The sequence below is a fragment of the Schistocerca nitens genome, chromosome 4 (assembly GCF_023898315.1).
Source record: "Schistocerca nitens isolate TAMUIC-IGC-003100 chromosome 4, iqSchNite1.1, whole genome shotgun sequence".
NCBI lineage: Eukaryota > Metazoa > Arthropoda > Insecta > Orthoptera > Acrididae > Schistocerca > Schistocerca nitens.
In genome coordinates, this window is record NC_064617.1 from 188,890,517 (window position 1) to 188,907,184 (window position 16,668).

Consider the following 16,668-nt stretch of genomic DNA (forward strand, 5'->3'; position numbering starts at 1 on the left):
AAAAGCAAAACGAGGATAATGGAATGTAGTCGAATTAAGTCGGGTGATGCTGAGGGAATTAGATTAGGAAATGAGACACATAAAGTTGTAAAGGAGTTTTGCTATTTGGGGAGCAAAATAACTGATGATGGTCGAAGTAGAGAGGATATAAAATGTAGACTGGCAATGGCAAGGAAAGCGTTTCTGAAGAAGAGAAATTTGTTAACATCGAGTATAGATTTAAGTGTCAGGAAGTCGTTTCTGAAAGTATTTGTATGGAGTGTAGCCATGTATGGAAGTGAAACATGGGCGATAAGTAGTTTGGACAAGAAGAGAATAGAAGCTTTCGAAATGTGGTGCTACAGAAGAATGCTGAAGATTAGATGGGTAGATCATATAAGTAATGAGGAGGTATTGAATAGGATTGGGGAGAAGTTTGTGGCACAACTTGACTAGAAGAAGGGATCGGTTGGTAGGACATGTTTTGAGGCATGAAGGGATCACAAATTTAGCATTGGAGGGCAGCGTGGAGGGTAAAAATCGTAGAGGGAGACCAAGAGATGAATACACTAATCAGATTCAGAAGGATGTAGGTTGCAGTAGGTACTGGGAGATGAAGAAGCTTGCACAGGATAGATTAGCATGGAGAGCTGCATCAAACCAGTCTCAGGACTGAAGACCAAAACAACAACAAGAGCTATAGGCACTTCTTCAGCAGATATCATGTGTTCTTCAGTTGCTAAGATGGAAAAAGTACTCATAGCTCTCAGTGTACGCATTTTTAGAGTCCATATAATTGTTTTCTTGTTTTGATCTATGCTGCCTCCTCCAAATATATGCAAAGATCGTGCAGTAGAAGAGATGCGTTTCATCGTATCGAAGATGAAGTAGTGCTCATAGGTGCATTTCAGAACCTACGTCTACTAATATTCGTTTTGAACGATTGGCCTTGTTATATCCCTGAACACTGACCAGTACCTTAGACGGCTGCATTAGGATCAGCCCGATCGAGGTGGTCCGACGGATTGGGTTTATATCCGGGGAGTTTGGTGGCCAAGGAAGTACGATAAACTCATCCTGATTCTGTTCGAACCACTCACGTACGCTGCGAGTTGTGTGACGCGTTGCATTGTCCTACTGGTAGATGCCATAATGTCGAGGAAAACCAATCTGCGTGCCGGGGTGGACATAGTCCCCATGGATGAACGTATCGTTGTGTTGATCTCCTGTCGCTTCCACAATAACGATATCACCCAGAAAATGCCACAAAAACATTTCGTAGACCATAACTGTTGCAGGGTGTTTGACCCGCCAGGGTAGCCGAGAACGCTAACGCGCTGCTTCTTGGACTCGGGTAGGCGCGCCGGCCCCGGATCGAATCCGCCCGGCGAATTAACGACGAGGGCCTGGATGTAGTTTTTAGGCGGTTTTCCACGTCCCGCTAAGTGAACACCGGGCTGGTCCCCACCTTCCGCCTCAGTTACACGCGTCGCAGACATTTGCACATGTCCACACTATTTCACGATTTACACTAGACGCAGACAGTTGGGGTACACTGATTCCGTGCTGGGGAGTTCGGGGTGGCGGCAGGAAGGCCATCTGGCCATCCCTAAAACTAACACTGCCAAATCCGTTGTAAACACGACGATCCTGCGATCACTGCGGGACTATGGCATACGCGAAAGAAAAGAAAGAAAGAAACTGTTGCAGGGTGTTTATTTTCAGAAGTCTGACGCCGTATACCCCAACGGCCATCTGTCCGATGGAACATGAAACGTGATTCATCTGCAAAAGACACCTGTCACCACTCGATGGACGCCCACTTAACAGTACTGGCGTGCAAATTCTAGCCTTCTTCGCCCATGAACGGCAGTCAGCATGGGTTCATGAGCCAGGCGCCTGCTGAGGAAGCCCATTCGCAGCAACATTCGCTGAACGGTCGTTGAGGAGACACGGTTGGTAACCCCTCGGTTCGTCTGGGCAGTCAGGTACTCAGAAGTTGCACGTCTATTCGCCCGTACACATCTCCGCAGCCATCGCTCACCCCTCTCATCTACGGCCCGTGATGCACAAAAGTCGGCTCGGCGCCAGTTTTGGACAGCGCCATTTTGCCAAGCACGGTGTACTTTAACCTCGGCGGCAAGCGAACAGTTTACAAACTTAGTCGTTTCGGGAATTATTGTACCCTTGTCCCGAAAAATCGATGGTCATGTCCTTTTTGGAGGTCAGATAAATCGTTCCGTTTGCGTATTACGACAACGATTCCTTGTTTCCCGCGTCCCCCAACGACACTTTTTATATACCTTCCTCTGCTACTGTTGCCACCTGCCGTCTGTGAATGGTTATTGCTCGTTGACGTCGAACATAGGCGGTGGTTAAATTAATATGACTGGACGGGACTCGAATTGGGGAGGACGGCGGTTCAAATTCTCGTCTGGTCACACAGATGTAGGTTTTTCGTGGTTTCCCTAAACAGCTTAAGGCAAATGCCGGTGTAGCTCCTTTGAAAAGGGCGCAGCCGACTCCCTTCGCCATTATTCTCGAATCCGAGACTAAACTGCGTCTCTAACGACAACGACGATGTCATAATCGACAGAACCTTACACGCTAACTTTCCTTCCTTCCTTAGTTCTGTATTTCCAGCCGTCTACAGAAGCGAAGGAAGGTTGGGCGTCATTTCCAAACGCTATTTTTTCCGATAAAATTATACGTTAGTAACATATTTGTATTATTAAAAAAGTACTTTTTTCTTTTTTTTTTTTTCAATATGTTCAAATCGAAAATTCCTCACTACGGCTTAACAGCATTGAGTTTTTGTTCGATATCCATCGTCTTACACGATAAATGTCGTAAAATGTGAAAACTACAAGACTCTGAGTCAAGTGGTACATGCACCTAAAATAATAACCGTAATTGTTCTAATCCTTATACAGCAGGAAGTTGAAGCCACTCTCTCAGAAGATCGGTCTGGATTCCAGGGAAACGGTGAAACAGCGGAGTAGTATTAGCTCTAAAATTAGCTGCAGAGAACCGAGTGGAAAAGAATCTAGCTACATACACAATTTTCATCAACTCCTTCTTTTTCTTTGTCTTGTATTCCGTGCCTACATGAGGTCGGCCTGTTAATGTGGATCTGTCACGTTGGTGATATGAGATGACCGGATGCCCTTTCTGTAGAGCAGTCTGTGATTTCTTGAAAAGTAAAGGACTAGACATAAGTGTTAGCAATTGAGAACCATTAAATAGGCGAAGTGAGGGAATTCTGCTACCTTGGCAGCATAGTAACACGTGACGGAAGAAGGGAGGACAACACATTAGGCAGACTAGCACAGGCAAAGAGGCCAATCCTGGTCAAAAGAAGTCAATCTCTACTATCACTCATCCTCATTAATTTGAGAAATAAATTGTATATCCGTGCACAGTGGAACCGAATGATGGACTGTGGCAATGCCGGCAAAGAAGAAATCGAAGCGCTTGAGATGAGCTGTATGGAAACTCAAATGGTTCAGATGGCTCTGAGCACTATGGGACTTAACTTCTGAGGTCATCAGTACCCTAAAACTTAGAACCACTTGAACCTAACTAACCTGAGGACATCACACACATCCATGCCCGAGGAGGGATTCGAACCTGCGACCGTAGTGGTCGCGCAGTTCCAGACTCTAGCGCCTAGAACCGCTTGGCCACTCCGGCCGACAGCTGTATGGAAAGTCGTGGAAGGTTAGGTGAGAATCGGCGAGGAGATGAACATACGGAAAACGCTGACATTAAGAAAGGATAGCGTGATACGATATGTGCTGAGACATCAAGGATTAACTTCCATGATGTATGAAGGAGCTGTAGAGGTTAAAAACTGTGTGGGGAAAACACAGATTGGAATATATTCAACAAATGATTAAGGACGTAGGGTGCAAGTGCTACTCCGAGGTGAAGAGGTAGACACAGGAGAGGAATTCCTGGCGCGCCACTTCAAACCAGTCAGAAGATTGACGACATACACTCCTGGAAATTGAAATAAGAACACCGTGAATTCATTGTCCCAGGAAGGGGAAACTTTATTGACACATTCCTGGGGTCAGATACATCACATGATCACACTGACAGAACCACAGGCACATAGACACAGGCAACAGAGCATGCACAATGTCGGCACTAGTACAGTGTATATCCACCTTTCGCAGCAATGCAGGCTGCTATTCTCCCATGGAGACGATCGTAGAGATGCTGGATGTAGTCCTGTGGAACGGCTTGCCATGCCATTTCCACCTGGCGCCTCAGTTGGACCAGCGTTCGTGCTGGACGTGCAGACCGCGTAAGACGACGCTTCATCCAGTCCCAAACATGCTCAATGGGGGACAGATCCGGAGATCTTGCTGGCCAGGTTAGTTGACTTACACCTTCTAGAGCACGTTGGGTGGCACGGGTACATGCGGACGTGCATTGTCCTGTTGGAACAGCAAGTTCCCTTGCCGGTCTAGGAATGGTAGAACGATGGGTTCGATGACGGTTTGGATGTACCGTGCGCTATTCAGTGTCCCCTCGACGATCACCACTGGTGTACGGCCAGTGTAGGAGATCGCTCCCCACACCATGATGCCGGAAGACGGCCTAACGGTGTGCGGGACCGTAGCCCAGCTTCATGGAGACGGTTGCGAATGGTCCTCGCCGATACCCCAGGGGCAACAGTGTCCCTAATTTGCTGGGAAGTGGCGGTGCGGTCCCCTACGGCACTGCGTAGGATCCTACGGTCTTGGCGTGCATCCGTGCGTCACTGCGGTCCGGTCCCAGGTCGACGGGCACGTGCACCTTCCGCCGACCACTGGCGACAACATCGATGTACTGTGGAGACCTCACGCCCCACGTGTTGAGCAATTCGGCGGTACGTCCACCCGGCCTCCCGCATGCCCACTATACGCCCTCGCTCAAAGTCCGTCAACTGCACATACGGTTCACGTCCACGCTGTCGCGGCATGCTACCAGTGTTAAAGACTGCGATGGAGCTCCGTATGCCACGGCAAACTGGCTGACACTGACGGCGGCGGTGCACAAATGCTGCGCAACTAGCGCCATTCGACGGCCAACACCGCGGTTCCTGGTGTGTCCGCTGTGCCGTGCGTGTGATCATTGCTTGTACAGCCCTCTCGCAGTGTCCGGAGCAAGTATGGTGGGTCTGACACACCGATGTCAATGTGTTCTTTTTTCCATTTCCAGGAGTGTATAATAATATTCGTCTGTGGATTTGCTTTACGAAGTTGTTTGACATATCATGGTACTTCAGTTCAAGAACAAAGAACATAATTCCTTTATAAAGACGTTATATATACGTTTTGTCTGACAAGACTGAGACAGGTGGCTCCGTACGTAGTAGGAAACATTCCATCGTTTGCCTGAGGTAACTCAGGAAAAAAAAAATCTTAAATCAGGCCGCTTCCACCCTCCCAAAAACACTGCCAGTCTGTTGAAAACACCGTAACCTTATTCGTTTTTTCCATTGTGCTTCATATAAACGGCAGTCAAATGAAAACGAGACAGATTGAAAAATAAAGCAAACTTTTTTTTTTTTTCAAAAGTGATTGCCATAACTGTTAACCCATTACCTCACTAGGAGACAAGACGGCCAATGTCTTCGTGGAAAAATATTTGCGGCTCCCTACAGAACCATGATTGTATCCAAGCATGAACCTTTTCGTCCGCAGTTAGTCGACGGCAATGAACGTCTTTCTCCATGCCTCCAAAAATATGGAAATCGCATGATGGGAGATCGGGACTGTATGGAAGATGTGTAAGGGCTTCCCAGCGAAATTTCTGCAGCTTAGTCGGAACAAGTCACGCCACCTCCAGGGAAGTCATGATGATCTTTTTCTTCGACCTGGGTGTAATAGCCTCTTTATTCTCCCAAATGCTTAGCTCACAATCATTCAAAGATTGCCACAACAACATGACTTGTAGTATCCATCACTTTAACAAATTGGTTCAAATGGCTCTAAGCACTACTGGACTTCACATCAGATGTCATCAGTGCCCTAGACCTAGAACTACTTAAACCTGACTAACCTAAGGATATCACTCATATCCATGCCCGAGGCAGGATTTGAACCTGCGGCCGTAGCAGCTGCGCGGTTCCGGACTGAAGCGCCTAGAAAATGGTTCAAATGGCTCTGAGCACTATGGGACTTAACTGCTGTGGTCATCAGTCCCCTAGAACTTAGAACTACTTAAACCTAACTAACCTAAGGACAGACACACATCCATGCCCGAGGCAGGATTCGAACCTGCGACCGTAGCAGTCGCGCGGTTCCGGACCGCGCGCCTAGAACCGCTAGACCACCGCGGCCGGCATGCGCCTAGAACCGCGGACGGCCACATTAACACTGAGCACTCATTGGTTAATTATCATGATAAACACTGCGATGCGATCTGACTTTCGTTTTTATTAGTACCTTTTCGTCACACATTTGCATACCATGTGCAACTAAGCAGTTGCTCAAGAAGAACATAACTCCTGTGACTGGCGTTTCTTGATAACCAGAATTTCAAGTAAAGTTAATTTTTTGTCAGTATTTGCTTCATCGGCAACATTGCATTTAGTATCATAGAATAACATTCAGTTATAGCATTTTCAGCAAAAGTGGAATCTTTCTTTTTATGTTTCCTACTTTTTTCATGTTCAGTGGATATAGTAGTTGATACATAGCAGAGAGAAGAGAGAGAGAGAGAATAACAGCACTTCTGTATCCTCTTCAGAAGGCACTAGACCACACTGACACTGACAACGACAAAAAATGGGCCCCATGCTATACAATGAGGTGACAAAAGTCATGGGATACCGCCTAATACCGTGCCGGACCTCCTTTATCCCGGCGTAGTAGAGAAACTCGGTGTGGCAGGGACTCAACAAGTCGATGGAAGTCCCGTCCAGAAATATTGAGCCATACTGCCTCTATAGCCGTCCATAACTGCGGAAGTATTGATGGTGCAGCAGTCTGTGCACAAACTGACATCTCAATTATGCCCCATAAATGTCCCATGGGTTGCATGTCGAGCAACACGGCTGGCCAAATCATTCGCTCGAATTGTCCAGAATGTACTTCAAATGAATCGCGCCAATAATTGTGGCCCGGTGACATAGCGCATTGTCATCCATAAAAATGAATCAAAACGGTCTCCAAACAACCGAACATAACCACTTCCAATCAGTGATCGGTTCATCTGGGCAACAGTCCATTCCGTGTCAACACAGTCGACACCATTATGGAACCAACATCAGCTTGCACAGTGCCTGGTTCACAAAATGTTGTCATGGCTTCTTGTGGTCTGTGCCACACTCGATCGCTACCATCAGTTCTTACCAGCTGAAATCGGGGCTCATCAGACCGTGCCACAATCGTCTAGGGTGCAACCGATATGGTCACGAGTCCAGCAGAGCCACTGCAAAGGCACTCACGTCGGTCCTCTGCTGCCGTAGCCCATTAACGCCAGATTTCGCCGCACTGTCGTAACGGATACATTCGTCTTGAGCCCTACAATGATTCTGTGTCTATTTCACGCAGCGTTGCATGTTCCTTAGCACTGACAACTCTAAGCTAACGCTGCTGTTCTCGTTCGTGAACTGAAGGTCGTCGTCCACTGCGTTGTCTCGGCTCACTCTTGATACTCTGAATCCCGGAATATTGAATGCCCTTACGATTTCCGAAATGAAATTCCTCATGCATCTACACTCATGCTCATAAATTAAGGATAATTGCAGAATATGGTGCCACACAACTTGGCACTACACAAAACTGGCGCTAATAGCATAGGCACATAGGGAACCCACACGACACAGACTTGTAAGTCCATAGCATTGGTGATAAGTTGAGAAAACCGTCCCGAAACACATGTGCTACAAAACGCCACTGTTTCCTGCGCGTGACTTCAATATGGGATATGTCAGCACGCACGCGTTCACAGGCCGCACAACGGGTTGGCATACTCTGGATCAGGTGGTCGAGCAGCTGCTGGGGTATAGCCTCCTATTCTTGCACAGTGCCTGTCGGAGCTCCTGACATGGTCGTACCCAGCGAGGGGCAAGGGGGGGGGGGAGGGTGTGAGGGGGGGCAGCTTCCCCCCTCCCAGAAGATATTCGCAGTTTTTCACTAGTTTACTGTTTTATTTAATAAGAAGTGTTGTATGTTGTCTCGAGTCCTTGTTTCCTGAGACTAGTATGACCTCCCCCCCCCCCCCCCCATAGTTCAGATCCTGGGTACGCCCTTGGCTCCTGAAGTGTCGTAGGGGTCTGAAGACGTGCAGCGATACGTCGACCGAGAGCATCGCAGACGTGCTTGATGGGATTTAGGTCTGGAGAACAGGCAGGCCACTCCATTCGCCTCTTCCACGATGGCAGCTCGGTGGGGCCGTGCGTTATCATCCATCAGGTGGAAGATGGGACCCACTGCATCCCTGAAAAGGTGGACAAACTGGTGCAAAATGACATCCCGATACACCTGGCCTGTTACAGTTCCTCTGTCAAAGACATGCAGGAGTGTACGTGCACCAATCATAATCCCACCCCACACCATCAAACTACAACCACCATACAGGTCCCTTTCAAGGACATTAAGGGGTTGGTATCTGGTTCCTGGTTCACGCCAGATGAAAACCCGGAGAGAATCACTGTTCAGACTATACCTGGACTCGTCCGTGAACACAACCTGGGACCACTGTTCCAATGACCATGTACTGTGTTCTTGACACCAGACTTTACGGGCTCTCATGTGACCAGGGGTCAGTGGAATGCACCTTGCAGGTCTCCGGGCGAATAATCCGTGTCTGTTCAGTCGTGTGTAGACTATGTGTCTGGAGACAACTGTTCCAGTGGCTGCGGTAAGGTTCCAAGCAAGGCTACTGCAGTACTCCGTGGCCGTCTGCGGGCACTGATGGTTAGATATCGGTCTTCTTGTGGTGTTGTACACTGTGGACGTCCCGTACTGTAGCGCCTGGACACGTTTCCTGTCGGCTGGAATTGTTGCCATAACTTGAGATCACACTTTGTGGCGCATGGAGGGCCCGTGCTACGATCTGCTGTGTTTGACCAGCCTCCAGTCGCCCTAGCATTCTACTCCTCATAACATCATCAATATATGTTCTTTGAGCCATTTTCAACACACAGTCACCATTAGCACGTCTGGAAACGTCTGCACACTTACTAGCTGCACTGTAGTCTGACATGCACCAACACACCTCTGCATATGTGGACTGCTGCCAGCGCCACCGTGCGACGACCGCAGGTCAAATGCATCGCGTGGTCATACTCCGAGGTGATTTAAACCCTCAAACCACCCACCAGAGCATTGTTTCACAATGTGTCAACATTATCCTTAATTTATGAGCAAGAGTGTAGTTCCAACTACCATGCCGCGTTCAAAGTCTGTTAATAACCGTCATGCGGTCATGATGAATGTTTTCATATGAATCACACGAGTGCAAATGATAGCTCTGCCAATGCACTGCCCTTTTATACCTTGTGCACGTGATACTACCGACACCTTCATATGTGCGCATCGCTATCCCATGACTTTTGTCAGTGTATGTACGTAGGACTTCACTGATAATTGCAAGCAAACTAAAATCCAGGGAATTTATAACTTTCTATACCAGGAATACTGTTATCCAAATTCTCTTCAACAGTGAAGACGTAGGACTTCACTGATAATTGCAAGCAAACTGAAATCCAGGGAATTTATAACTTTCTATACCAGGAATACTGTTATCCAAATTCTCTTCAACAGTGAAGACGTAGGACTTCACTGATAATTGCAAGCAAACTAAAATCCAGGGAATTTATAACTTTCTATACCAGGAATACTGTTATCCAAATTCTCTTCAACAGTGAAGACCGGATTCCACCTATACAACATAGTGGCATTTATACATTTTCTGCAATCTGTATGCCAATTTATATGCAGGTCAATCAGTTAGGGCTATAACTAATAGACTGACAGAGCATGAAAGGAGTTGGAGATAGAAAAAAGAATGATTCCATATTTGCTGAACGTGATCTAAGTATGTCATTCTTTTTAAATGTGACGTGCTCCAAAGAGAAAATAGAGGCAGAAACTAATATTTATCGTAATTCTGATTATCAGTAAACACCAGTCACAGAATCCTGACTTTATCCTTAATAATGAAATAGCCCGCATCTCGTGGTGGTGCGGTAGCGTTCTCGCTTCCCACGCCCGGGTTCCCGGGTTCGATTCCCGACGGGGTCAGGGATTTTCTCTGCCTCGTGATGGCTGGGTGTTGTGTGATGTCCTTAGGTTAGTTAGGTTTAAGTAGTTCTAAGTTCTAGGGGACTGATGACCATAGATGTTAAGTCCCATAGTGCTCAGAGCCATTTGAACCAATAATGAAATACAGTTCCATTATTCACTCTTGTTAAAGTGGCAGTTAATATTTTTCTAATCACAAGATAATATCCTTGTTGCAAACAGTATGACTGTTACCCATCCCCCACAAATCACTGAGTCCTTCATCCCCTCTGGCTGTAGCCGAGCAGTTCTAGGCGCTTCAGTCCGGAAGCACGCGGCTGCTACGGTCGCAGGTTCGAATCCTGCCTCGGGCATGGATGTGTGTGATGTCCTTAGGTTAGTTAGGTTTAAATAATTCTAAGTTCTAGGGGACTGATGATCTCAAATGTTAAGTCCCATAGTGCTCAGAGCCATTTGAACCTCCCCTCTGCCCCACACCACCGTTTTGCCGTTTCATCAAATTTTGCAGTTCTTTTGACCACAGACGCACTAGTCCATTCCAGTATTCACTTGTGTGCTGTTCTGGGCATTACATGCTTGAGTTTTTAGTCTTTGAGTAAAGATTTATTTGTTCGTAGCTTCTTTCTGTATTTCAATATGCTTGTGTTTTTCGTATAGATAATAGCCGTCAAATGAGGAAACAAACAGTCTTTGTTGCAGTGCTGTGACTGTTATTTATTTACCAATGACCCCCTAAGCCTGATTCAGGCGTCTTCAGATTGGCTTACGCAAAAAACATACAATTGCAAAAGGGGGTCCTGCCGCTTCTAACAAAATGTATATTTTTTTGTGTGGACCGTTCTGAAGATGCCTGAACGAGGAAAAGCGCTTCATTGGTAAATAAATAATAATTACAACCCTGGAATCAAGACCGTAGGTTTCTTCGTCGTACTGTATCTTACGGGTTGACATACCTTCCGCTCTATGAGCTGTAAAAAGTTTTAGTCGCCAAATTGTCCCATATCTGTGGGAAAACGATTTTTGGACGGGTGTCACTCTCGCTGACGTTGTGTTGGGTGTATGTTCAATCTTAAGTTGTCCGCAGATGGCGCAGAAAGCCGAAAACCAGTTTACAATGAAATCTAAAATAAATATTATTCTGGAACATCAATAATGTGCAATTCAGTTTTTATCAAACGTTTTATATATTTCGTAGTTATTACTTTTAAAATCGTAGGCATCTGTGGCACGTTAAAAGTGCGTGAGAAGACAAGTTATACAGGTTGTCCAAGCTGTTGTACAGTTTACTGTAACTGTTAGAATATCCCACCATCAACTTCAGTACATTTGTGCACTCTTGGGAGACCGTGTTGAGTTGCATGCTGAGTGCTTATGCAGCAGGGTCCGTGATGCGACCAAGCAGCTCATCTGTAGTATTCATCTATCGTATGTACAACTCAGACTTTATTTAACCCATAAACAAAGATCTAACGACGTACGGCCTGATGACCTTGGTGGCCCCTTAACTGAACCACCACGAACGATCCAGCGATTAAGGTAAGTGCGGTTGAGATGTTCCCTGAGACGTCTTGTAAAATGTGGAGGGTCTCCGTCGTAGTGAAAGTATTTTCTAGTCCGAGTGGCAAAAGGAACATCCTCAAAGTGTTCAACAAACAAATTTTCCTAAATGCAAGTAATTATGTACCATGATTCGCTCTTCTAAAATGACTGGACCTCTCAACATGTTACCTATCATGCGGCACCAAAAACTGATCGAAAAACGGATAGTGACATTGGATTCCACTGTACGGTGTCGATTTTCCTGCAACCATCAGTGATTATTTAGGGTACTGTTGACCTTCCCACCGGAGGTTCGAGTCCTCCCCCGGGCATGGGTGTGTGTGTTGTTCGTAGCATAAGTTAGTTTAAGTAGTGTGTAAGTCTAGGGACCGATGACCTCGGCAGTTTGGTGCCATAGGAATTCACGCACATTTGAACATTTTTGTACTGTTGATTTCGTTCGGTGCAAACGTGACCTCATCTGTCAATAGTATTAATGAAAGCAAATCACTATTGTCATTTGACTAGTCACAAAGCTGAAGTCCTGTGACATTGCTGTCAATGTGAAGATTGTGGACACGCAATAAGTACAGTTTTCTGCACGTAACGCTCGCCATTCACGTGTTCGTGGGACACTGATTCTTTGTTAAAGCATACCTTACTAAACTGTTACGTGTTATTATTGTGTTGAAAACATAATCACCAGAATTCATATGGTAAGATGAATTGGCTGAATGAAGTTGTAGTAAAGAACCTGTGTGCCAGTAGGCAGTTCAGTGGTCAATGAAAAAAAAACCCGTGCTGTAGAATAAGATTTCACAGTGATACAAAAAACTAAGAAACTCTTACGAGAAACATTCTTGGAATTCACCCACAAAAATAAGAAACAACCTGCGTTGCAATTGCTTTGTCGTTATATTTTGGAACTTGAAATTTGTCACACAGAGTTATCCTTACACACCCTGCATCAATGTTTACTTCAGCACACATGTGATATCATTAGTTGCTATATAAAGTTTTCATTGATTCAGCTTGATATCCGCTTTTACTACTAAATATTTAATGAACTGTGAATCTGTCTATTCAGGGTATGAAATATATATCTACATCACCATATGCGTTTCGTATTAATGAAAACCTAAACATCACTATTTACTGTAAATCATGTTTCACCTTTTATTGTTTCTTACACCGGCACATATCGCATATATATAATCTCACTGCTACTCAGCTGCCGGAGTGTCAGATACCAACTGTATGTGTTAACGCTACTATCAAAGCTGTTTCGTTTGCAGCCTGATGAAAATAAATATTGTCACTTGCGTTTGTTTCCTTCTTTTGTTGTTACTCCCCGCTGTAAAAAAAATCTCGGTCTCGTCGTATTGCTGTCTACGTACACCGCAACAAATATCGGTGTATCCTCTTTCAGAGGCTACTTTGGTCTCCATTAATGTTCCAGTGGAATCAAATGAAGGAAACTATTAGTCATATTATTGGCGGTGAGTACCGTACTTTTCCAACCTGACTGCAGATCGATTTCAGTAATTATTACAAAAGCCTGAATTATCCTACCTGAAAGGGACGACGGCCCCTGTTCTCTAAATACGATAGAACTGCTACACAGCTTCCACAGGTGTGATTGAAACAGAGCAACAATTGTGACAGGCATTCCGGGAAATCTGATGGCAGTGGCAGGCGTATGTGGAAGATTTTCATGCCTTAAAATTCTTAAATCTTCGTCGTCGGCAACTTGGCACGTTCATTTCTCAATAATGAAATGTCAAATGGTAAAGCTGGGTAAGGCACTGTTGGAACAGCACATTTTGATTGCCGCCTTTAATACAATGCGGTTGCAGAAGGTGTCATATTCTGCAACAGTCCGATGAGTGAACAGCTGTTCTCCGCATCTCGCCCGGCACTTCCTCCGTCACTTGTCTGTGTCGTTCATGCTCTCTCCGCAAGGGCGCACAACGGTCGCAATATGGCTCCACAAAGTTAGTAAACATTGACGTTTCGCGTAATTATCGGTAATTTATTTAGTACATCTTGTTTTAGCTTGAATTTGTTCTTCTTGGTTCTTCCGTTAACGAATTAGTATCTTTGTGATTGACTGTCATAATTTTCAGACAGTAATATTTGTGCGTTTTACGAAAGCTGCTACTTTGCATTCGTTGTTGACATCCGAAAATTCGCCTTTAGTTAAACTGTAGCTTATTTCTGAGTCTACCAAATTTCATCAGATGAACTAAGTGTTTTCGCGGAAAAATATATCATGGAACTGTGCAGCAATTACGAAAACTGTAACACGTGTTTATCACAGAACACAACGATTGATGCTAGTAATACTCAAGTCGTACAACATTTTGATGGAAGTGGCAGCAGTCTTACGTCTAACTTCGATTACGAGAGAATCTACAGACCAAATGGATCCCTCGCAAGAACATTATACCTGAAATATCTACAGGACGAGAAGCTGCAAAGAATGGACAAGAGACAGGTAAGCAATTTTTTTTATGTTTGCTTGGGTTACGTTCAGCTGCTGGCATATGTTCAGTAAACTTGATAGTATTATTGGAAAGACTCGTGCCCTTACCAATGTGTTGTAGCACGATAGTGGAGTATTTATTGCTGAATGTAAACACGGCATTAAAATGTTTAATTGGTACCGAGTTCGTTGAATACAAGTGTCTCGAAGTGAATGTTATTCTCTAGGCGAAATTCCATACCTTAGAGTGTCACTGAATGGTGAGAGTGCCATTTAAAAGCGTTTCCATTGCTTCTGATTATTAGTGCAAAAATTGTATCCCACAGTGGCATTAAAGTTTTTGTTCTGTACGAGCTTGTGTGTGTCACTTCTTTTCATTACACACTTAGAAAGCTATCTCGTTTGCGTATCCACAGACTCTTGATGAAAATTCGATGGAGTTGTAGTAATAGGCCTTCTATCATGTCTTAAGTAGTACTGATAGTTCACTGTTTACATATGTCAGGGAATTTTTGTTTTTAAAACCAATTAGACATGATTGTGTAAATTATATTTCTTGAAAGAAAATTACTTAGCTAACAAAAAGTTAAAGTGGATGTCAGTATGCATTGAGAGGAGATTTTGAATGAGATTCAAACTTCAGAGGTGAGTGAATTCAAGTAACAACAAGAGTGCACTTAGTGTGGGCATGAACAGTTTTTGTGTTCTCTTGCTTGGAAACGTAAGAAAGAAATATCACTGAAAGACTGTAGGCCTAGTTTCAGTTTCTGTACAACATTACTTATATGGATGCGGGTACTCCATACCACATGCACTGCGTTGAAAACTGCATGTGTTCATACTAATCTTATTATTAGTGGTTCTGCTTCTAGAACATGGCAACAGTTGCCTCGTAACTACTTTTTTCGTGCGACTATCTTTAAAAGAAAAAAAATGGCAATGTGAGACATTGTAGAATCCATGTTATTAATGTATTCCTACCCTTAGCTATTTCACAATGTAAAGGATTTTCTGTTTTAATTTGTGAGCTGAGATGTATTACTTTCATGGTTTAAAATGAAATGTGTTTCAAAGTTCATGTTATGTATTTGTTTAGGTAATTAACATGATCAGAGAGAATGAATGCATATCTGAATGTGAAGGCTGGCACAGTAAGAAAGTGAAAAGAATTCAAGCAATTTTTAGTTTTTGTTTTAGAGGGAAACTATGTTTCCACAAAATAATGTATTAAATTTTCATTGTTGGCTTTCATAGTTTATTATGTTTACCTTCATTACATTGTTGCAACCAATGTAAAATTCTGTACTGTCTGATGTTGTTGTTAATGTTGTATGATTCACTAGGTGTCTTGCCCTAATTCCTCAGGTGCTCCTACCCTAGCCTTTCTTGACAGTTAGAAATGTTTTTATTTTGGAAGGTGTGACATATTTCTCTCTGCTTCCTTACAAATAAATTTCAGTTACTAATGAGGCAACTGAAATATGTAAGTAACCTCAGATAATCATTGGACAATAATGTTCCAGTAAAGAAAGCATTTATGTTCACAGCTCATATTGTCTTAAAACATTAATAATTGTCTCTTTTTTTACTTTGTCCACCTATATACTTCTTAATTATCATGCCACCAACTGTGCTGTTACGTTGCCGTTTGTGAATATGTTTCTTTCCAAACAGTGACACATGCTTGCATGTACAGAGAACAGTGAAACTAGTACATAATCAGAGCCAAATAATATGTAGCTTTCCATCATGTCAGTCCACATTTTCAAATAAGGTATTGTTAGCCTTGACACTGGTGTACAATGTCGTATATGAAAAATTTTGCACGAAACAGTAGTAGGTTAATACAAATTGATGCCACACTTAGGTTTTTGAAAACTCCTTATACTTATGTGCTATGGTATGCAACTGGACAGTGTTAATTAAGTTTGCCATTTCGATGGTAATGATCAAACAATATTTACTTACCCGTTGAAGTTAGTGAAAATCTTCATAGTATGTGAGTGATGCTTATTTGGAGTTCAGATTGTAAGTAATGTACATGGTTTTAAGAAATGAAAAATTTGATTATTACACTGTTTCTAAGTTAAGCTCAGTCATCAACTACACCTACAGTAGAATCTTTGTGAAAAATACATAGATAAATTAATTTAGATATTTTTCAAGTCTGCAGTCCTAAAACTGGTTAAGTCTTTTAATTATTCCAGCATAACTGCTGTAACCTACATCCTTTTGAACCTGTTTATGCCAAGCTATCATCTTCCTCTACAGTTCCATTGTCATCACATTCCCATATTAAAATATTAACCGTTCTTTGATGTTCCATCAACCAGCCCTTTCATTCAGTAATGTTGTGCCATAAATTTCTTTTCTGATAAATTACCAATTCCTCTATCCATATGTGACCAAATCATTAGG

The 16,668-nt window shown here is 43.8% G+C and overlaps 1 protein-coding gene across 1 annotated transcript in view; it reads left to right on the top strand.

Moving 5' to 3' along the window:
• The first annotated feature begins 13,738 nt into the window (after window positions 1-13,738).
• Window positions 13,739-16,668, top strand: part of LOC126252196 (protein-L-histidine N-pros-methyltransferase-like) — a 342,810-nt gene continuing 339,880 nt past the window's right edge. Inside the window, exon 1 of the mRNA XM_049953067.1 lies at window positions 13,739-14,262. Within this exon, the coding sequence (XP_049809024.1) occupies window positions 14,038-14,262 (225 nt within the window). The 5' untranslated portion in view covers window positions 13,739-14,037. The remainder of the gene's footprint in view (window positions 14,263-16,668) is intronic.